Here is a 23,714-nt window from a genome sequence, read left to right on the forward strand (position 1 = left end):
CCCCTCCAGTACTGGACACTAGTTCGTGGCTGGTGAAATAACTACTTACTAGGAAACCTCCTCTACTTATTTTGCCAACCCTAAGCAATGCGTTTCATCATTTAGTTTTTTGTATGAAATGTCCGCGAATAGGGTCAATTGCCACCTCATCGTTTACCGCGAACTAGTGAAATGGGTACCCATAGAAGGGGTGTTGAAATGAGAACCCATAGAAAAAGTACTTACTTAGGTGCCCATGCAATGGGTGGTGATATGAGTAACCATGGAAAGAGTACTTATATAGGTACTCATAGAAAGAGTACTTACATAGGTGCCCATGCTAGGGGTGGTGATATGAGTACCCATAGAAAGGTTACTTACATCGGTACCCATGCTAGGGTTGGTGAAATGGGTCTCTAGAAGTACATGATTAAAAATGCTTTAATTCGAAATCCATTTTTGTTTATTTTAAATTCAATTTTTTTGTCTTCAATGACCAATTATTCAAATAAATAAAACTGTTAACTATTTAAAACATTTGTCCTATTTTAAATATTTCTTGTTATTCATTGTTGTTGTTGTTGTTGTTGTTGTTCTTGTTTTCGTGTTCAATTTTCTTTTTTTTGATGCTTGCATTTTTAAAAAAGCAATTTTCTTGAAGGTGCAAGGCCTGTCTTACTTGGTCCTCAGCTGACCCAGTCCCATCGACCAAATTGATTGCATCCTGGAATAAAAAAGCAAAAAGTAAATCTTTGAGTTTTAAATCAATAAACCGTATATTTTTCAAGCTCTTGAAAAATCCACCTGGCATTATGTGGATCTTAATTGCATCAATCTGTAGAAAATAAATAGGAATTTGACTTAAAGGAAAAATGTTAAATGTATCTATACTAACATAAAGCTCTCGGTCTGTTTTGTTGAATTTCATATTCATCTGATTTAGATCCTTCACGGTCTGAATAAAAAATTTTCTGGCCACTGTTTGTCCTTGTCCGTGCTGCTTTGTCATACCTTTAATAGTGTCAGTTTGCTTTGAGGCTGCTTCAACAAGGACCTCGATTTTATCTTGAGTCGCTTTTTGGTCAGCTAAATATAAATATACATATGTATTTTGAATACGAGGGCTGCTATATATATTTCTGGCCTAATAATGAAAATGCGAATATTTGCATGCGCTCAAACCAATTGTCGAAGCACTTTTTCCACTCCGATTGAGACACCTCCAAAACATGGTTTTTGAACGCTTCAACAGCATCTTCTGGGCACGAAAATCGTTGACCACTCATTTTTTTCTTGATGTGCGGGAATAAAAAGAAGTCATTGGGTGCCAAGTCAGGGCTGTACGGCGGATGACCCATCAATTCGACGTTTTTGCCGGTCAAAAAGGCGCTGGTTTGAGCCAATGTGTGAGAGCTCGCGTTGTCATGGTGAAGAATGATTCGTCTTCTCTTGTTTGTTTTTCGAATTTCTCCGAAGACTTCAGGGAAACAAATTGTGGTGTACCACTCAGAATTGACCGTCCTTCGTTGCTCAAGCGGAACAGTCGCCACATGACCAGTTTTGCCGAAGAAACAGGCGACCATTTGCTTCGAAGTGCTTCTTCCACGAACAACTTTCGTTGGATTTGGCTCGTCTTCGAAGACCCACACGGTCGATTGTTGTTTTGTTTCGCTCATACGCATAGATCCAAGATTCGTCACCTGTGACGATCTTATGAACATCTTTTGAAGCACCGCGATCGTATTTTTTCAACATTTCTTTGCACCAATCGACACGAGCCTTTTTTTGAGCGATTGTCAAATTGTGCGGTATCCAACGACAACAAACCTTTTTTACGGTCAGGTGTTTATGTAATATCGAATGTATGCTGGTGGGAGAAATGCCCAAGGATGCCTCTATCTCCCGGTATGTCACATGACGATCTTGCATTATTAGTTCACGCACGGCATCAATGTTCTCTGGCACAACGGACGTTTTTGGACGACCTTCACGGAATTCGTCTTTGAGCGAACTGCGACCACGATTAAATTCGTTATACCAGTTTTTCACGGATGGATGGTGCTTGATCGCCATACAAAGACTTAAGTTCATCGATGCACTCTTGTCTGGATAATCCACGTCGAAAGTTGTGAAAAATGATCGCACGAAAATGCTCACGTGTCAATTCCATTTTTTTAACGGAATTGAATTGTTCAAAGCTCTGTAAGTTTGACAATTCACGATTAAATGACAACACGTTCTGAGTGATGTTATGCTAAAAAATGTCAACCTTTCCAATGGAAATATCAGATTGCACCTGGCAACACTTATTGTTGCCTAGGCCAGAAATATATATAGCAGCCTACGTATATGTTAATACATACATAAATGAATGCATATTTGATTAAGGGCTTAATAATCATACTTACTTTTTTTCTGTTGCTGTTTAAGTCTTCTTATATGCCTTTCACTATACAAATTTTTTGTTAATTTGAGAGTTTTATTATTGTCGTACCTTTGTTGTTATTTAATTTTAGGATTAAATCTCTTTTTTTGTGTATATTTAACAATATTTTTCTTTTCTCTTTGCGATTGACCTTTGCTGCACTCCTCTCAACTGCAATGCTCTCATAAAATTGGTCAACCGGCAAGCGCTGCAGCGTTCGCCGGTTGCGAAGGAGCAGCAAACAAAACAAAAACAAACGGTACCAGCATCATAATTGTTTTTGTAAATTCATAAGCAAACAGCGCCATAAAGCATAATCGAAGTTATTTTTTCAGCCATGTGTCCCTATTCGCAAATTAACAAAAGAAAGTGTAATGCTAAGCCGTTACGGTGGTTCGGCGTTCGCTTACCATAGGGTCAGTCGAGTAAGTAGCTATGTATTTGGTGGTTCGGCGTTCGATTACCATAGGGTCAGTAAAGAAAGTACCCATGTAGGGAGTAGCGCAGTAGCTACAAGCATGGACAATCGACACCTCCAGAACTACAGGGACATTAATTCTTGACCCTCGTCCAATTAAGGAGTTAAATTTTTAACGATATGCTCCGACTCACATCGGGTGGACGGAGGTAGGTATTACCATTAAATTCAAAATAAGAAAAAAGTACACTGAAAAAAAAGACCAAGCTCTAAAATCAAGAACATTCATCTTAAATATTTTGTTCTTAAAATAAGATTATTTTAAGACCAAATTACTAAAACTAAGATTATTAATCTAAAAAGTCTTAATATAAGAATAAAAATCTTAAATTGTTAGGAAAGTATAAATAGGTACTATTTCGTATCAAACAATTGATGGCACTATGGCGCTCTGGTTAGAGAGGCCGCTTCAGTTGCGAAGCAGTAGGCGGCGGCTCGAATCCCCCTCGTAACAAATTGAAATAACATTTATAAAATTACTAAAACAGAATAAAATATAAATAAAATATAAAAATATAATAAATAAATATAAAAAATAATTTTCATTTATTTTATTTTTTGATTTTAATTTTAAGAACATTTATTCTTAAAATAAGAACTTGGTCTTATTTAAAATGTTCTTCAAATCAAGATGTGTTCTCTTAATTCAAGAATTTGAAGTTCTCGACGCATTTTTTAGACCAAAAATCTTAGTTCTGAGACCAAAATCTTGATTTTAGAACATTATTTTTATCAGTGTAAATAAAAAAGAAAGAATTGGATGAAACATTAAGGTTGACTAGGCTAACAAGATAGTTGGAGTCGATCTCACCTGATAAAAGTTTATGTAGGAACAGCACACCGTGGAAAACTCTGACCTTTTTTAAGGAATGTAAGTCAATCATGCGAAGTCTACCCTCATAAGGTGGAAGGTGTCTATCAGGGCCTCGAACCATATTCAAGAATGGGTCGGAAAAGCGAAGTAAAGAGCTGCTTAGTTGTATAGGGATCGTCGAATTCCCCATCTCTTGATATACCCAAGGACGCCGGATGCTTTAGATGATATCATCGAAACATTTAAGCATAAGTTAGGCCCAGGTCTACAACTCTAAACAAACGCTTTAATGATATGTCATCAATTGTGTAGTCAAATGAATAAGTCTTGCCACGATTAAAGCTCATGATGTTGCATTTGGAGATATTCAGGGGTAAGCAATTAATGAGACACCAATTTTTAAGGGAGACTAAATCAGATTGCAAAAGGATAGGAGAAAAAGGATCGCTAAAGGATAAGCAAAGTTTCACGTCGTCTGCATACATTAAGGCACGAGAGTGTGTTAATGCGAGTGGCAGGTCATTTATAAAAAGGTTAAATAGCAAGGGTCCGAGATAACTTCCTTGAGGGACACCAGATGAAACCAAAATTGACTTAGAGTAAGTCGATTTAAATCGCACCCGCTGAGATCTATTAATAAGATATGCTCTGATTCATTGAGAAAATATAGGTGTAAAACCAAGATGATTCAATTTATGCAGAAGAAGAGAGTGGTTGACAGAATGAAATGCCTTGCTAAAGTCGGTATAGATGACGTCCGTTTGGTATTTACGACAAAATCCCGAGTTAACAATGGTAGAAAACTCGAGGAGATTAGTCGACACCGAGCACCGCCTGACAAAACCATGCTGGAATTCGGTTAATATCGGATGACAGACATGTTGCAATTGGGAGGTTATAATTTTTTCGAAAAGTTTGGGGATCGCAGAAAGATTAGAAAAGCCCCTATAATTAGAGACATCCGACTTGGACCCTTTCTTATGAATAGGTATTATATATGATTCTTTCCATACTTGAGGAAAATGGCCGAGCGAAAGGGAGAGATTGAAAACCGTTAGTAAGGGAGTACAAGAAAGTCATCGCACCACTTAAGGACAGCGCTTGGAATATTATCCGGACCAGATGAAAATGAATTTTTTAGGAGATTTTAAGTTGGAAAGTAAGCAATCGTGATCAATTACTGCAGGCATACTACAATTGGACTGCATTAGCGAGTACGGGTATGAGAATGAGTCGGCAGTGGGAGGGAAATAACAAAGTTGAAAAAAGGATGCAAAGAGATCGGCAATATCTCTATCATTGTCAACTTTAGAACTGTTTAAGGAAAGGGAAGAGGGGAACTGAGTAGATTTACGCTTTGAATTAACAAATCGTAAAATAGCTTCGGATCTCGACGAAAGATATGCAGAAAACATGATGCATTCATAGTAAGAAAGTTTGAACGAGCGATTAAATATTTTGAAAAATCAAACTGAGTCCCTGGCTTCTTGAACTTCTTAAAAAGGTGGGATTTTAAAATCTTAAGTTGGGTTAACCGAGGTGTAAAACACAACGGACCCCTGGATGAAATAGTTTAATATACCTTAGGGACATAACTATCGAAAACTGAAAGGACCAACTCATAAAAAGCTGTAGTTGCGGAGTTTACATTGTGGTACGATTTTAAAAAAGACCAATCAATTTAAGAAAGAATAGAATTTAGCAAGCTAAAATTAGTTTTTTGAAAGGAAAAGGTAGTTGCAGATTGAATGAATGAATTATTGTAAGCAATAGGCGGAAGTTGGATTTCAAGTTGTAGAGTTGGATGATTAACGTCTTCCGGAACCGTTAGAGGGCAGCCTCTAGTCACAATTGAAGATGGGCAATCATTAACAAAAAACTAAATAAAGGAGCCTACCGTTTCTGTTGACAATACTGTTTACTTGATCCAAGGATAAGTCTGCTCATTGGTTAACGAAGTCATGGTGTGTCAAGGAAGTAACTGATTCAGGACACTAGAAGGAATCCAGGATATGTTTGGAAGATTAAAATCTCCAAGAACCACAGCCCTGTCCGTGGCAAGCCAAGTAGACATAACAAACTGTAGACATTAAATGTGTCGCATATGTGTAGAAAAATCGGATCTTGACGGAGGAATGTATGAACAGTAAATATAGATGACCTGCGATTTTGGAATAATCTTGACAATTATTAATTCAAGATCATCATATGAGTCATAAGAAATTAGCTGAGATGGCAAGGCACTTCTAACGGCAATCAATACACCCCCCACCGCGAGTAGGGCTATCTTTACTATAAATAATATAGTCATCAATAAGAATTTCATGACTTGAAATAGATGTTGTGAGCCAAGTCTCAGTGAGGGCAATAACATCGTATTCAAACGAGACGCTGCAGCGCGCTGTCTAAAAAAAAGATTGCGCGACTAACTTCCCAAGTCGCGCACATTTTGGTAGGATACTGTAAGGGAAGCAATTAGTTTTTTGGAACGGATGATAAAGTGTTAGGACAAAAGGATGATTGGTCACTAATGTTAACATTAGGATTAGGTGACCGATTAGTAAAAATATGGGAAATTGTATGCTCTGGCCAGAAAGATGGCTCTAGCAAAGTTTGAATATACTGATTGGGTACCAATATTTTAAAAGACGAAATGGCACGATTAGTTTTAAAGTTTAATTTAGTTATAGAAAAGCCAGAGAGGCTATCAATTTTAAGTTTCGAACAAATATACTGTCGAACAAGATATTCCGACGCCGAAGGAATGAGGGTCAGTAAAGAAAGTACCCATGTAGGGAGTAGCGCAGTAGCTACAAGCATGGACAATCGACACCTCCAGAACTACAGGGACATTAATTCTTGACCCTCGTCCAATTAAGGAGTTAAATTTTTAACGATATGCTCCGACTCACATCGGGTGGACGGAGGTAGGTATTACCATTAAATTCAAAATAAGAAAAAGTACACTGAAAAAAAAGACCAAGCTCTAAAATCAAGAACATTCATCTTAAATATTTTGTTCTTAAAATAAGATTATTTTAAGACCAAATTACTAAAACTAAGATTATTAATCTAAAAAGTCTTAATATAAGAATAAAAATCTTAAATTGTTAGGAAAGTATAAATAGGTACTATTTCGTATCAAACAATTGATGGCACTATGGCGCTCTGGTTAGAGAGGCCGCTTCAGTTGTGAAGCAGTAGGCGGCGCTCGAATCCCCCTCGTAACAAATTGAAATAACATTTATAAAATTACTAAAACAGAATAAAATATAAATAAAATATAAAAATATAATAAATAAATATAAAAAATAATTTTCATTTATTTTATTTTTTGATTTTAATTTTAAGAACATTTATTCTTAAAATAAGAACTTGGTCTTATTTAAAATGTTCTTCAAATCAAGATGTGTTCTCTTAATTCAAGAATTTGAAGTTCTCGACGCATTTTTTAGACCAAAAATCTTAGTTCTGAGACCAAAATCTTGATTTTAGAACATTATTTTTATCAGTGTAAATAAAAAAGAAAGAATTGGATGAAACATTAAGGTTGACTAGGCTAACAAGATAGTTGGAGTCGATCTCACCTGATAAAAGTTTATGTAGGAACAGCACACCGTGGAAAACTCTGACCTTTTTTTAAGGAATGTAAGTCAATCATGCGAAGTCTACCCTCATAAGGTGGAAGGTGTCTATCAGGGCCTCGAACCATATTCAAGAATGGGTCGGAAAAGCAAAGTAAAGAGCTGCTTAGTTGTATAGGGATCGTCGAATTCCCCATCTCTTGATATACCCAAGGACGCCGGATGCTTTAGATGATATCATCGAAACATTTAAGCATAAGTTAGGCCCAGGTCTACAACTCTAAACAAACGCTTTAATGATATGTCATCAATTGTGTAGTCAAATGAATAAGTCTTGCCACGATTAAAGCTCATGATGTTGCATTTGGAGATATTCAGGGGTAAGCAATTAATGAGACACCAATTTTTAAGGGAGACTTAATCAGATTGCAAAAGGATAGGAGAAAAAGGATCGCTAAAGGATAAGCAAAGTTTCACGTCGTCTGCATACATTAAGGCACGAGAGTGTGTTAATGCGAGTGGCAGGTCATTTATAAAAAGGTTAAATAGCAAGGGTCCGAGATAACTTCCTTGAGGGACACCAGATGAAACCAAAATTGACTTAGAGTAAGTCGATTTAAATCGCACCCGCTGAGATCTATTAATAAGATATGCTCTGATTCATTGAGAAAATATAGGTGTAAAACCAAGATGATTCAATTTATGCAGAAGAAGAGAGTGGTTGACAGAATGAAATGCCTTGCTAAAGTCGGTATAGATGACGTCCGTTTGGTATTTACGACAAAATCCCGAGTTAACAATGGTAGAAAACTCGAGGAGATTAGTCGACACCGAGCACCGCCTGACAAAACCATGCTGGAATTCGGTTAATATCGGATGACAGACATGTTGCAATTGGGAGGTTATAATTTTTTCGAAAAGTTTGGGGATCGCAGAAAGATTAGAAAAGCCCCTATAATTAGAGACATCCGACTTGGACCCTTTCTTATGAATAGGTATTATATATGATTCTTTCCATACTTGAGGAAAATGGCCGAGCGAAAGGGAGAGATTGAAAACCGTTAGTAAGGGAGTACAAGAAAGTCATCGCACCACTTAAGGACAGCGCTTGGAATATTATCCGGACCAGATGAAAATGAATTTTTAGGAGATTTTAAGTTGGAAAGTAAGCAATCGTGATCAATTACTGCAGGCATACTACAATTGGACTGCATTAGCGAGTACGGGTATGAGAATGAGTCGGCAGTGGGAGGGAAATAACAAAGTTGAAAAAAGGATGCAAAGAGATCGGCAATATCTCTATCATTGTCAACTTTAGAACTGTTTAAGGAAAGGGAAGAGGGGAACTGAGTAGATTTACGCTTTGAATTAACAAATCGTAAAATAGCTTCGGATCTCGACGAAAGATATGCAGAAAACATGATGCATTCATAGTAAGAAAGTTTGAACGAGCGATTAAATATTTTGAAAAATCAAACTGAGTCCCTGGCTTCTTGAACTTCTTAAAAAGGTGGGATTTTAAAATCTTAAGTTGGGTTAACCGAGGTGTAAAACACAACGGACCCCTGGATGAAATAGTTTAATATACCTTAGGGACATAACTATCGAAAACTGAAAGGACCAACTCATAAAAAGCTGTAGTTGCGGAGTTTACATTGTGGTACGATTTTAAAAAAGACCAATCAATTTAAGAAAGAATAGAATTTAGCAAGCTAAAATTAGTTTTTTGAAAGGAAAAGGTAGTTGCAGATTGAATGAATGAATTATTGTAAGCAATAGGCGGAAGTTGGATTTCAAGTTGTAGAGTTGGATGATTAACGTCTTCCGGAACCGTTAGAGGGCAGCCTCTAGTCACAATTGAAGATGGGCAATCATTAACAAAAACTAAATAAAGGAGCCTACCGTTTCTGTTGACAATACTGTTTACTTGATCCAAGGATAAGTCTGCTCATTGGTTAACGAAGTCATGGTGTGTCAAGGAAGTAACTGATTCAGGACACTAGAAGGAATCCAGGATATGTTTGGAAGATTAAAATCTCCAAGAACCACAGCCCTGTCCGTGGCAAGCCAAGTAGACATAACAAACTGTAGACATTAAATGTGTCGCATATGTGTAGAAAAATCGGATCTTGACGGAGGAATGTATGAACAGTAAATATAGATGACCTGCGATTTTGGAATAATCTTGACAATTATTAATTCAAGATCATCATATGAGTCATAAGAAATTAGCTGAGATGGCAAGGCACTTCTAACGGCAATCAATACACCCCCACCGCGAGTAGGGCTATCTTTACTATAAATAATATAGTCATCAATAAGAATTTCATGACTTGAAATAGATGTTGTGAGCCAAGTCTCAGTGAGGGCAATAACATCGTATTCAAACGAGACGCTGCAGCGCGCTGTCTAAAAAAAAGATTGCGCGACTAACTTCCCAAGTCGCGCACATTTTGGTAGGATACTGTAAGGGAAGCAATTAGTTTTTTGGAACGGATGATAAAGTGTTAGGACAAAAGGATGATTGGTCACTAATGTTAACATTAGGATTAGGTGACCGATTAGTAAAAATATGGGAAATTGTATGCTCTGGCCAGAAAGATGGCTCTAGCAAAGTTTGAATATACTGATTGGGTACCAATATTTTAAAAGACGAAATGGCACGATTAGTTTTAAAGTTTAATTTAGTTATAGAAAAGCCAGAGAGGCTATCAATTTTAAGTTTCGAACAAATATACTGTCGAACAAGATATTCCGACGCCGAAGGAATGAGACGATGTGTATGTGCAGGAGACGAGGGCTCATCATTGCCTGGAAGTGATAAGAATTGAGTGAACAATGAAAGATTGCAATGCTTCTTGCGTTTGGGCGATTCATTTATAGCTTCTAAAGTCTTAAAATTATTTTCCGTGGCAAGACACTTTACATGCAGAACGCGGAATCTTGATTGGACTGCTGCAAACTCAGTGTGAGTTTCCCTGATAAAGATCCTTATGTCAGCCTCGATATGTCTGCAATCCCAGCAGGTCCAGTGTAGACCATTCCGCGCCTTTGAAAGGTCATAGACGGGGCCACCTATCTGCCCAAAATTGGCACATCCAGTGTGAGCAACGTTGTCACACAGCCAGCAAAGCACATAAACTTGTCGCGGACTAATCTTGTGATTAAAGACACACTTGGCAGCCGAACAGACACTCATAGTTGAGATTAATCGAAATGACCCAAATATGTGTGAATGATGTAGAATTTAGGGCTAGCATAGGCCAAGATTTGTCGCAGCAGCAAAGCGGACAATCGAAAACGTAGCGCAATCGATGAGGCGACAACACACAAGAGACCGAGTGTGAGTGTGGATGCTCGCGGTAATGTTTAAGCATTTGCAATTGTAATTGTGTATTGATTTTTAAACTTGGAGTGAGCATATTAAAAACCTTCTTTCAAAGTATCAAAAATTTTTTATATGTTCGAAAAAAAACCTTTTTACGAGGTAAAAGTCTAGTGACAAAAGTCATTCCATGCCCCAAAATTTCTGATATACAATTTCGTGACGAACAATATTCAATTTAATATATAAATAAAAAACAAAAATAAATGAATTTAAAAAAAAAAAATAACAAAACAATTTAAATTCTATTCGGCACTGCGTAAAAACTAATATTTATGTAATAAGAAACTCAACCTTTTGAGCATGGTGTAGAATGTAATTTTTTTTTTGGTGTTGGTTTTCAATTAATTATTGTTCGGCACAAAATTTTATATCAGAAATTTAAGTTCATGGTATGACATTTGTTACTAGACTTTTACCTCGTAATGAGGTTTTTTTTGGAAGATTGATTAAAATGAAAATGATCAAAATATATTTATCGCCATTTATCGAACTGCGTCAAGCTGACCGCAAAATGCGTCTTTTTCCTTAAATTAAAAGGTAACGCTTTAAAACGCTTGTTGAATAATGCCTATGCTAAGAATTACCTTTATCGACTTCTGACAAAAAAAAATTTGCTCCACTTTAATGATGTAGAATGCGGAAAGGAAAAACTATTGAAAACCATCGATAGTCCAGGACTATCTATATCGCTGCGGTGGTACTAAACCATCAATAGCTCTCCACTTCTGCTGTTAACATGCCAGAAGACGCTATACTCGGTCTCGCGATTTCTTGGAGCAACAGATTGAGTGTCGAAATGCAAGGCCATTGCTGAAAAGTGAGATCCGGAAAAGCAAACTTGAGTGTTTTTTGAAGCTCTGCCAATCGGCGGAATATAATCCATGGGGCTAGGCCTATAAGACAGTCGTTAAACGAATAAACTTTGACAATCAGGCAGCTCCCACGAACGCAGACTAACTGAAGTTAAATGTGGATACGCTCTACGTCAGGAGACCAGCATCAGAAATATCAATGCAGATTCCCCGTGTTCGGACTCTATTGACGTTGCAACGATAGACGAGGTACTGGCAATATCTAAAAGCCTTAAACTCAGAAAGGCTCCAGGACCAGATGGCATACCTAACCGGGCTCTGTGGCTGGCCCTCTTCCTGCACCCTACGGTGTTTGCTCAGCTGTTAAAATTTTGTCTTCAGAGGCATACATATGGGATCAGGGTTATTAATATAATATAATTCCCAATATATAATATATTGGCCACAACATTGCTGATATCGCATCATTTCGAAGGTGCGAGAATTTTCCCATATGATTTCTGTGGATAGAATTAGAGTCACCTCTTTAAAGATGCGACGAATGTTCCGAAAGTGTGGTAGTATCTCAACTAGTATTGTATCCGCACGGTATCGATAACAAAATGCTGAATTTGACGTTTGTCATTTGACAATTTCAATTGAAAAAATAAAAGTTATAAATTTTGCAAATGAAAAAATAAGCCGCGATAAACAAAAAGATAAAATGGGACGATGTTGCCGAAAATATTCTAAATAGTTTGTGGAGAGAGAAACATGAGGATTTGCGAGGGATGAGGAAGAACACCCACGTATACGAGGAGATGAGAAATGAACTGGCAGAGCAGTGATTTCTAAGTGTTAAGTTTTTTTTACAATGATAATAAGCAGATACTTATTATATATATGTGTGAGAAATCGGAAATATAAGTAATTAAAATTATTATTTTGCAGCTCGGCAAAGATGCAAGAGTAGTGCTGCAAAATGATCGCTTTTCCTCTCATGCAATTTCATTCATGACAATCAGCTTCTGCCCGACTATATTGAAAATTGTGACGTCATAAGGAATTTCGCCATGCAAAAATACATACTTATATATTAACACAATTATATTTTAATCGTATTGTAAAGTTGTATATACATAAATTATACATCAACAATTTCATTACATGATATCGATAATACTTTTGCTTATCGTTCGATTTTTACTCGATACCCCAAAAAAATGGGTACTATTTCGTACTGTCTTTGTGCGCGCCTTGCATATAAACGTATCATGCTGTCTCGCTCGCAGGTTCAATTTGCCATGCAAATGTAATTATTGAATTAAATGTAATTCCGAAATATCTTCTATATTTATGGGTCAATCGTTTTTCAGGGACTTACTTCCTACCTGATTGTTCAGTTAAGGAGTGATATCTTAAAAATTTCGCCAGTAAATCATTTTTTGCGATTTGTGGGCGAAGGGGGCGATAAATGGCGATAAATGCATAGAAATTGAATTTCTTATTATTTCTGCATCTCTTCTACTTTCTTCCACAGTGAAATCCAAGCTTATCTGTTCTGTTATCTCCCACGGTTAAATTCAAGCTTATCTGCTTCCAGCGATTGGAAGAAAGATCTGCGGAAACTCTCTCTTGTAGGACGATGTCATCATTATTTGCGATGATAAAATTGTGCAAAACGCAGGCACATTTGATCATAGCATTTGTATTTTGCGTAGAATTTTCAAGCCCTCTTCCAATTCGCCGAAACCAAGCCTTCAAGTGACCGAAAGCGTTCTCTACAACTCGCCTGCACTTGGATAGGTGATATTTGAATTGTTTTGCCTGGTGCGGTGCAGTCGTTGAAAATGGACATGGTTTCATAAGAGACTTGAAAAATCTGAATGTAGAATCCCCCAATATAATAGCAAGAACAGGAACTTCAAAGAGGGCCGATTGGATATTGCATTGTGTGGCGAGCATTTGTTGAATTGTGGAGCTCACTACACTTTCGTACAGGTTGCACTTGGTAAAGGCAGTGTAATTCACTAATCCACATTTAAAATAATTTTCGTCCATGTTGTTTTTTTATGATTGAAAAAGTTTTTTGATTTGTTTACGTCTCGAATTGTTTTTGAAAGTGACAGCAGTTCTGAATGATGCGACTTCAATGTAAACATTTGCATCATTTTTTTGCACCTTCGTCAGTATAAAATGGGTATAAACTGGTTATTATTAAATATTTTTGAATATTTATAATTTAATGATGTTAATTTGAGCTCTCGATAACATGTGTATTTCTGGATGATATTAAAAGAATTGCAATCCCGTTCCTACATACATTCCCATCAATTTGGAAAATCCAAACGATAGAGCCGCTTCAAAGTCAGGGAAACCTCCGGGAGACCCATCGTCATACAGGCCAAGATGGGATGGAAACGCGCTGTCCCTTCGCGAAGAAAAGTTACTCTCGGGGAAAAGATTGCGCTACCCCCTCCCCCCACCCACCACAATTTGTTTTAACTAAAATATTTTATTTCACTGCGGACGGCAGTTCGCGTTAGTGACGAAAGCATCACGAAGGGTGCGAAAGGCGACTAACACTATATACAGCTAAGTTGGAAAATTTGCTACGACTGTTTGATCAGATCGAGTTATATACCGATCAAAAGGTTTTAGCTTACAAAATGGCATACTAAAACTTTTTCTAACCAACATGGGTCATGAGATACGGGGGTGTAAGTGGGAGGGGAAAAATTTAGATGATTGCAGCTAATGGGGATGTTGGGGCCTTTTGGTAAATTATTTCATTCATCTACTTAAAAATACGCGTCGATTAATACCTCAATCACCAAATCCCATAACTGGTTCAAAAGATAAATAAATTTGAAAATTTTAGTGCACTTCTCAAAATGAAATGAAGTCAGTTTGTTTGTCTGTTTGTCTGTTTGCATCAAAGCGCTAAAGAAGCTTAAATGTAATGATGGGGATTTATTCCTCTTCGAAAATCTAGAAATGTTTGTTCTACGACTTTTTGAAAAAAACGCTAGTTTAGCGGGAAAACGCAAAATCCCGCTAAAATTGAAACCTCAAACCATAAAAGCTACCGATATGTTCTATATATCATTGGAAAGGTGTGATTGAGGGCTTTTATGCTTTCTTCTAAGGCACTCAGGTAACATTTTACAGGTGAAATAAATTTTTTTTAGCTTACATTTTGGCGATTTCTGACAAAACGGCTCTAACGATTTCTGTTAAATTTAAATATGTTGTAATACGTACAATTTCGCGTTTTTTGGTATATGAAACATAAATTTTGGTTGAGGGGTTTGGAAGATATTACCTGTTAAGTGAATAAATACATTTTTCTATCGGTCGAAAATCACGTCTTAGTACGAAAAACTTTTTGGTTTCATGAGATATCTCAACCAAACTGATACAATATGCATTAAACTTGGTTTTATATATCCTAACCAAAGTTGGTTTAAATCGGACCACTATATCATATAGCTGTCATACGACCGATCGGGTCAAAATTAGGTTTTAGTATGAAAAACTTTTCTGTTTAATGAGAAATGTTATCCAAACTAATACAATATGCATTTAACTTGGTTTTATATATCCTGACCAAAATTGGTTCAAATCGGACCACTATATCATATAGCTGTCATAGGACCGATCGGTCCAATATTAAGTCTTAGTATGAAAAACTTTTTTGTTTTACGAGATATCGTAACCAAACTAATAGAATATGCATTTAAATTAGACTTATATATTCTGACCATAGTTGGTTCTAATCGAACCACTATATCATATAGCTGTCATAGGACCGATCGGGCGAAATCCGAGTCTTAGTATGAAAAACTTTTTTTTTCATAGTAAGTACGGGGTCTCCGACAGTAAAGTATGCTCGGCTGTAGCAAAGCGACCAGGGGGTGGAGCCCCCTAGTTTTTCTTTATAATTAAAGAAAAAACATTTTTTAAATATGAAATGCGTTCAACAACTAAATTTATATAATTTACTATTTGCCTGCATTAATGATAAAGTTACAATGTCAAAAGCAAAAGAAATTGCAAAAATTTCGGATATCCCACAAAAAAAACCTTTACGCGAGGTAAAAGTCTAGTGACGAAAGCAATTTCTAGCCCCAAAATTTCTGATATCCAATTTTGTGACGAACAAAATTCAGTTTAATCTAAAAATTTTAAATAAAAATATAAATTAATAAAAAAAAAGGCGAAAATTGGCATTCGGCACTGCGCAAAAAGTAATTTTTATGTAAAAAGAAGCTCACCCTTTTTGCTCACAGTGCACAATGCCTATTTTCGCCTTTTTTTATTAATTTATATTTTTATTTAAAAATTTTAGATTAAACTGAATTTTGTCTGTCACAAAATTGGATATCAGAAATTTTGGGGCTAGAAATTGCTTTCGTCACTAGACTTTTACCTCGTGTTGAGGTTTTTTTTGTGGGATAACAAATAATCAAAACAATGATAACATTTTTTAAAATATAATAAAATTGACAATTTCTGTAAAATATTTATTTAAATGTTACTAGAATAACAATTAAAAAGTATGACAATTCTCGAGTCAAAATAAATAACTAAAATGGTTTAAAGTACTGATGTAAAAATATATCGAAATATCGACAACTCAATTTTCGCGGAAGCGATTATCGAATACTTAAACTCGATGATTTTTTTGACGATCTATCGTACTGAATACATCGATTTCCATGAAATATTGACAACTCACAGAGGATTGTTCATCGTAGTTAATATGTAGAATTGAGTTTGTTTGTTCAATTTTTGTTGAACGACCGTAATAAACAACCTACCAAATTGACAAAGTTTGAATAAAGAATGAAAACGATGCAAGAAAAATAAGATTTCTAATAAAAGTACGCGTGTATTTTGTGATTACAATTGCATTTTTAAATAAAAAAAATGTTTCTATTGAAAAAACTCGATATTTGCAACTCGATTCCGATATATCGACAACTCGATACTTATTTTTGTCGATTTTCTATTTCTATATAAAACTAGATATAAAGTTTGGATTTACATCACTAGCTTAAAGGTTACAAATTAAAACGTATTTTTCTACTTTTCATGGAAGCAAAATATCAAATTATTTTATTCATATTTTGAGATATTCGATAGACAGGAAACGAAGACTGCTGATCGTAAGTGGTTCATAATAATTTTAAGTTTGCTATATGAACGTTCTGCTTATGCTGATGTGACAGAAATCATTCAAAATAGTTCTGTAAGCAATTTTAAAACTCTTGTTAGTTGGTGTCAAATTAAATTCACAGTGAATACACTTTCAAAATTTGCGCATATAAAATGAAAACAATTTTTCAAAGTGTTTACGCACTTTTCGTTTTCTTATTAATTAAATTTCAGGCTTAACATTCTATATTTTTGGAATATTTCAAACATGTCAGTTCAAATATTGTTGCCGTTGTCATAAACAGATCTTTTTTAATAAAGGCTTTCAAAGTGAATCAACTGAAAGAAAACACAAAAATATCTTGTACAACATTTTTTCAACATTCAACCGTAAATAAAAAATACAGATTCGTAGCTCCTACGGATTTGGAATAAAGTCAATTTACACAGAGTTTTAAAATTTAAATACATACAATACAAGTTCGTTCAGCTTGTTACTTATAGTATTTATGTAAATATTTCAGTACTTTATTCATTTACATACACTAATAATTCCTTCGTATTTGTGTACGAGTTCAAACGACATACATATATGTACATTCAAATGTGTGCTTTTGGGGTCTTCTTTCGACACTAGCGTGATTTGTTGTCCACAGTGATGTTAATAATTTATCACAGCCCATGTAAGATTTTTGGGCACGTATTCAATGTTTAGGAAGCTGTTTGACATTTTCTGATTGATATAGGAAAAAATGTAAATTATATGCAAGTAAAATTACACATTTACACATATGCGTACATGTGTCAAACGTTAGATAAATAAATGCATACGAGGGACGACTAAGCAATCCTTGGTCTAAATATGAAAGCAAAACATTTGAATAACAAAAACTTGATTTTCTACCGATCGGTACTATAGCAGCCCTATGACATAGTAAGCCGATTTGTACCAACTTCCGTAAAAATGTATAAGACCAACTTAAATGCATACCACAAAAAAAACCTCTACACGAGGTAAAAGTCTGGTGACAAAATCAATTTCTAGCCCCAAAATTTCTGAAATCCAATTTTGTGACGAACAAAATTCAGTTTAATATAATAAATTTAAATAAAAATATAAATTAATAAAAACAAAAACGAAAACTAGCATTGTGCACTGTGAGCAAAAAAAACTTAAAAATTACTTTTTGCGCAGTGCAGAATGCCAATTTTTGTTTATTTTTTTATTAATTTATATTTTTAAATACAATTTTTATATTTAACTGAGATTTGTTCGTCACAAAATTGGATATCAACCTCGTGTAGAGGTTTTTTTGTGGGATATCAGAAATTTTTGCAATTGCTTTTGCTTTTGACAATGTAACTTTATCATTTATGCAGGCAGATAGAAAAATATAGAAATTTAGTTGTTGAATTTCTTCATATTAAAAAACAATTTTTTCTGTAATTATAAAGAAAACTAGTGGGCTCCGCCCCCTGCTCGCTTCGCTCGGGTTGCTACAGTCGAGCATACTCTACTGTCGGAGACCCCGTACTTACTATCAAAAAAAAGTTCGCGTTTTTTGGTATAAGAAACATAAATTTTGGTTGAGGGGTTTGGAAGATATTACCTGTTAAGTGAATAAATACATTTTTCTATCGGTCGAAAATCACGTTTTAGTACGAAAAACTTTTTGGTTTCATGAGATATCTCAACCAAACTGATACAATATGCATTTAACTTGGATTTATATATCCTGACCAAAGTTGGTTCAAATCGGACTTCTATATCATATAGCTGTCATAGGACCAATCGGCTCAAAAAAGCGAAAATTGGCATTCGGCACTGCGCAAAAAGTAATTTTTATGTACAAAGAAGCTTACCCTTTTTGCTCACAGTGCACAATGCCAATTTTCGCTATGTTTTATTAATTTATATTTTTATTTAAGATTTTTAGAATTGGATATCAGAAATTTTGGGGGTAGAAATTGCTTTCGTCACTAGACTTTTACCTCGTGTAGAGGTTTTTTTTTGTGGGATTTGATAGTCACCCAAAGCAAATGAGCTGTTCTGTTACTGTGCACAAATTATAAAAAGCTGACAATAACCAATTTCAATATTTATTTTGATATTAAAATTGGCGCAAATTTAATGCCTACCGTTTTTATTGAAGAAAGCAGCTGGTTAAGGTGATTATTGCTTTTTATTCTTGAGTTTATCAATAAAAACCGGGCGTTTGATAAAATAATTCTGAAATTCGGGGCGAATGGCAAAAAATATTAACATTCATTATGAATGATCCAAAATGATCATTCGGAATTTGTACTGAAATTAAGTCCACATTCGGGCCGAATGTGCCAAATGTGCTGTCGTGGAAATAGGCTATAACTGTGGGTATTCTTGAAAGCGATTCTGATTTGGTTTCATTACGGATTTGATTTCGACAATCAGCTGTTCACAGCTCCTCCATACAAAATGTGTAGGGCTGCCAGGCAAATTTATAAAATTATACAGAAAGTTTCGTAACCATAAGTGATTTCACGAAATCAAGTCTGAGGCTGATTTCGTTTTGATTTCATATTATTATTTGGCCACACTTGGTGTTTGCTTACATTTTGTGGTGATATTAATTTGGAGAATGTTGAAAGTTTCTTGCATTTCAAGAATAGATAATTTTATAAATATATATTGAATGCAGAATAATTACTTAATGGATATGACAACTAAGAAAGGACTGTGAGAATTGAAGCTAATGCAAGAAAATTGCTTAAAAAGTCGCAGATAATAAAGGAGCTGTTAATGTGTAAAATAACAGCTTAAGCATTATAAACAAATAGTACTATTCTCATTATCAGTGCGGACGGCAGTTCGCGTTAGTGACGAAAGCAGCACGAAGGGTGCGAAAGGCGACTAATCAGTGCGGACGGCAGTTCGCGTTAGTGACGAAAGCAGCACGAAGGGTGCGAAAGGCGACTAACTATATATACAGCTAAGTTGGAAAATTTGCTACGACTGTCCGATCAGATCGAGCTATATGCCGATCGAAAGGTTTAGTCCTAACTTACAAAATTGCATACTAAAACTTTTTCTAATTCACCTGGGTCATGAGATACGGGGGTGTAAGTGGGAGGGGAAAAATTTGTATGATCGCAGCTTGTGGAGCCGTTGGGGCTTTTTGGTAAAATTATTTATTTTTTTAAAATTTTTATTAAAAATACGCGTCGATTGATACCTCGATGACCCAAATCCGTTAACTGGTTCAAAAGATAAATAAATTTGAAATTTTTAGTGGACTTTTCAAAATGAAATGAAAAGTTAGTTTCTTTGTTTGTCTGTTTGTCTGTTCGTATCAAAGCGCTAAATAAGCTAAGATGTAATGATGGGGATTTATTCCGCTTTGAAAATCTAGAAATGTTTGTTTTACGACTTTTTCAATTTCCCGCTAGTTTAGCGGGAAAACGCTAAATCCCGCTAAAATTTCCAAACCATAGAAGCTACAGATATGTTCTATATATCATTGGAAAGGTATGTTTGATGGCTTTTATGCGTACCTTAAAACTAAAGTATTCAGGTAACATTTTACAGGTGATATTATGTTTTTAAGCTTACATTTTGGCGATTTTTGACAAAACGGCTCTAACGATTTCTGTTAAATTTAAATATGTTGTAATACGTACAATTTCGCGTTTTTTGGTATATGAAACATATTTTGGTTAAAGGGTTTGGAAGATATTACCTGTTAAGTGAATAAATACATTTTTCTATCGGTCGAAAATCATGTTTTAGTACGAAAAACTTTTTGGTTTTATGAGATATCTCAACGAAACTGATACAATATGCATTTAACTTGGTTTTATATATCCTGACCAAAGTTGGTTCAAATCAGACTACTATATCATATAGCTGTCATAGGACCGATCGGGTCAAAATAAGGTTTTAGTATGAAAAACTTGTTTGTTTAGTGAGATATTTTAACCAAATTGATAGCATTTTCATTTAAGTCAGTTTTAAAAATCCTGACCGAAGTTAGTTGTTATCGGACGACTATATCATATAGCCAATCGGGCCAATATTAAGTCTTGGTATGAAAAAGTTTTTTGTTTTACGAGATATCGTAACCAAACTAATAGAATATGCATTTAAATTAGACTTATATCTTCTGACCAAAGTTGGCATTCGGCACTGCGCAAAAAGTAATTTTTATGTACAAAGAAGCTCACCCTTTTTGCTCACAGTTCACAATGCCAATTTTCGCTATTTTTTTTTATTAATTTATATTTTTATTTAAAATTTTTAGATCGTCACAAAACAGAAATTTTGGGGCTAAAAATTGCTTTCGTCACTAGACTTTTACCTCGTTTAGAGGTTTTTTTTGTGGGATATAATGATACGTTCACCACTAAACTCGTTCACGTCTCTTTAGTTCCTCCCATCCTGGAATACTGTTCATGCATTTGGAGCCCGCAGTATCAAATAAACCAGAATCGAATTGAATCAGTTCAAAAGCAATTCTTGTTTTTCGCCTTACGTGGCTTTAACTGGGATCCCAACCTTCGCTTACCGCCGTACTCCCATAGTCTTGGTCTACTCAATCTTCCGTCTTTAATTAATCGTAAGGAAACTCTTGGTGTTGTTTTTCTTCACAAATTGATTTTTAGCGAGATCGATTCTAGTTCCCTTCTGGCCCGCCTCACCTTTTCGGTCCACCGCAGGTCTATTAGGAATTGCAAGCCTTTATTTTTATCTACATGCACAACTGATTACGCTTCACACAGTTCGTTTCGTGTTTTATGCACTAACTATAATAGCTTCTTTCACGGTATCCCCTCAGATCTCTCTCTCCCTTCCCTAAAATCCGCACTTTTCCAATACCTTTCGTTAAATCACTGACCTTACTAATACTAATAACTTGTTATGTTACTTTATACTAGTCTAAAATTCATTCTATTACTAGTAACAACACTAATCTTTATTGATCTGATTGGGTTTTTCTGGGTTTTCCCCAATCCTTGCAATATCAGTTATAATTTTTGATTACCCCAGATCTAACTTTAATTTTTTTTCTTTACAGTTCATAACTTATATTTAATTTTATTTGTATTTGTAATCTTTAACTTAATTTTTATACATACTTGGTAATTTTCCTTTGCCGACTACTTTTAGTCGTGCATAAATAAATAAAAAAAAAAAAATAAAATACTTACCACATCAATAAGTTGGGAGAGCTTCAGCTTTATGCAGACTTTAAGAACATCTGTGGTATTAACAACCGGGCGAACCAATTTGTTATAATTACTAAGAAGATCGTCGTAGAGTCGCTTAGCATCTGGATTGCCTGCAACTGCTCCATGTACCATAAGAGCTGATAGTATCCAAGCTCTTATGCTTTCTTGGGATGTTAGCTTCATAACAAATGCTCGTAAATAAAGAATTACGAATTGCATAAGTGCCTAAATATTTAAGTATTTAGATCTAAAGTTATCTGTAAAGTACACAAAAAAAATTATATTATTGTTATGTAAATGGGCACATCCATAAAATAAACATAATTATAAAACTTAAGATCAAAGTACAAAACATGTACATATTTGTTCTTAAAGTAAACTTAGCTCAATAGATTTTCGGAAAGCCAAAACCACTAACAAACCATATAACTGCCATAGAAAAACTACATCGAAAATTAAGTTTTTAGCATGAAAAGGTTTATTGTTTGTTGAGATATCAAACCAAACTAATAGAATAGGCATCTGGGCTTGTATTATACCTCCTGACCAAATTTGGTTAAAATTGGTTCAATATATCATATAGCTGACATAGGAGCGTTACATCGAAAATGAAGTTTTAGTATGAAAAAGTTTTTTATTTGTTGAGATATCCCAACCAAACTAATAGAATAGGCATCTGGGCTTGTATTATACATCCCGACCAAATTTGATTAAAATTGGTTCACTATATCATATAGCTGTCATAGGACCGATCGGTCAAAAATCAACTTTTAAGCTGGGTATGGACATAAGATTTGACACAAGCGAAGGAAAAGTGCTCGATGTTTATCTGTCGGGGAAAAATGTCAGTGTTGCCAACGCAACACACAAAAATAACCAATATTATGATGGTAACTCTGTTGCGACAGTTGTGCTTTGTTTACATTTTTAAAAGCGCACAACTGATAAGATTACATTGAGGAGGCGTAGGGAATGAAAAATGACGAAAGTGTAGGATATTTAGACATTTAATTCAAGTAGGACGAATATGCAGACACATAAAAGTTATGTGCGTATTTTTCAATTTTATTAATAAAAATTAATAATTTATATAATTTGGGCTGACAAATTGTATCAGTTTTACCTAATATTCTTGAAATTTTGTCCTGGTTGAAATACACAAGACGTCTTTGTTTTGTTTTCAAATGAATAACGGCCATTTTTAGCTTGTCAGGCGTAACAAATTTTGAACAATTCTATATTTCGCAGTCACCCGAACTAAAAGCTAGCAGTGTTGAAAAACGACAATTTCTTGATCTGGCAACTCTACCAGCTAAAACGCTGGCTAAATTTCTGTCTGACTAATTTAGCAACTGTTTTTATTATATGGATTTGACATTTAGCGCACAGCTTTTATTTTATGTCCATACCTAGCTTTAGTATGAAAGTTTTTGTTTTTTGAGATATCTTATGTAAACTGTTAGAATATGCGTTTAAGTTGGGTTTTTACATTCTGACCAAATTTGGTTTAATTTGGTTCCATATATCATATAATTGCCATAGGAACAATTGGTCGAAAATCAACTTTTATAAAAGAGTACATGGGCTCAGGGTATCCTACTGTAGAGCGTGCTCGACTGTAGCCGCACCTCACCGCAAGCGAAGCGAGCAGGGGGCGACGCCCCCTTGTTATTTATAATTATGGCTATAATTTTTAAATGATTATATATTAAATTAATTACCGTTCGTCACAAAGATGTATATCAGATATTTTGGGGCATCTAGACTTGCGTCACTAACATTTTAGTATGAAAAAGTTTTTTATTTGTTGAGATATCAGAACCAAACTGATAGAATATGCATCTAGGCTAGTATTATACATCCTGACCAAATTTGGTTAACTTCGGTTAA

The 23,714-nt window shown here is 35.1% G+C and overlaps 1 protein-coding gene across 1 annotated transcript; it reads right to left on the bottom strand.

Annotated features, from left to right (window-relative positions):
* Positions 1 to 631: 631 nt before the first annotated feature.
* LOC117782612 (acetylcholine receptor subunit alpha-like) lies at positions 632 to 22,028 on the bottom strand (the record flags this gene model as incomplete). The annotated part of the gene is made up of 2 exons (XM_034619632.1): positions 21,804 to 22,028; positions 632 to 703 (listed from the first exon to the last, which is right to left on the bottom strand). Coding segments are annotated over exons 1-2 (276 nt in total), but the record flags the coding sequence as incomplete, so codon positions are not given.
* Positions 22,029 to 23,714: the final 1,686 nt, after the last annotated feature.

The sequence above is a fragment of the Drosophila innubila genome (assembly GCF_004354385.1).
Source record: "Drosophila innubila isolate TH190305 chromosome 2L unlocalized genomic scaffold, UK_Dinn_1.0 5_B_2L, whole genome shotgun sequence".
Taxonomy (NCBI): Eukaryota; Metazoa; Arthropoda; class Insecta; order Diptera; family Drosophilidae; genus Drosophila; species Drosophila innubila.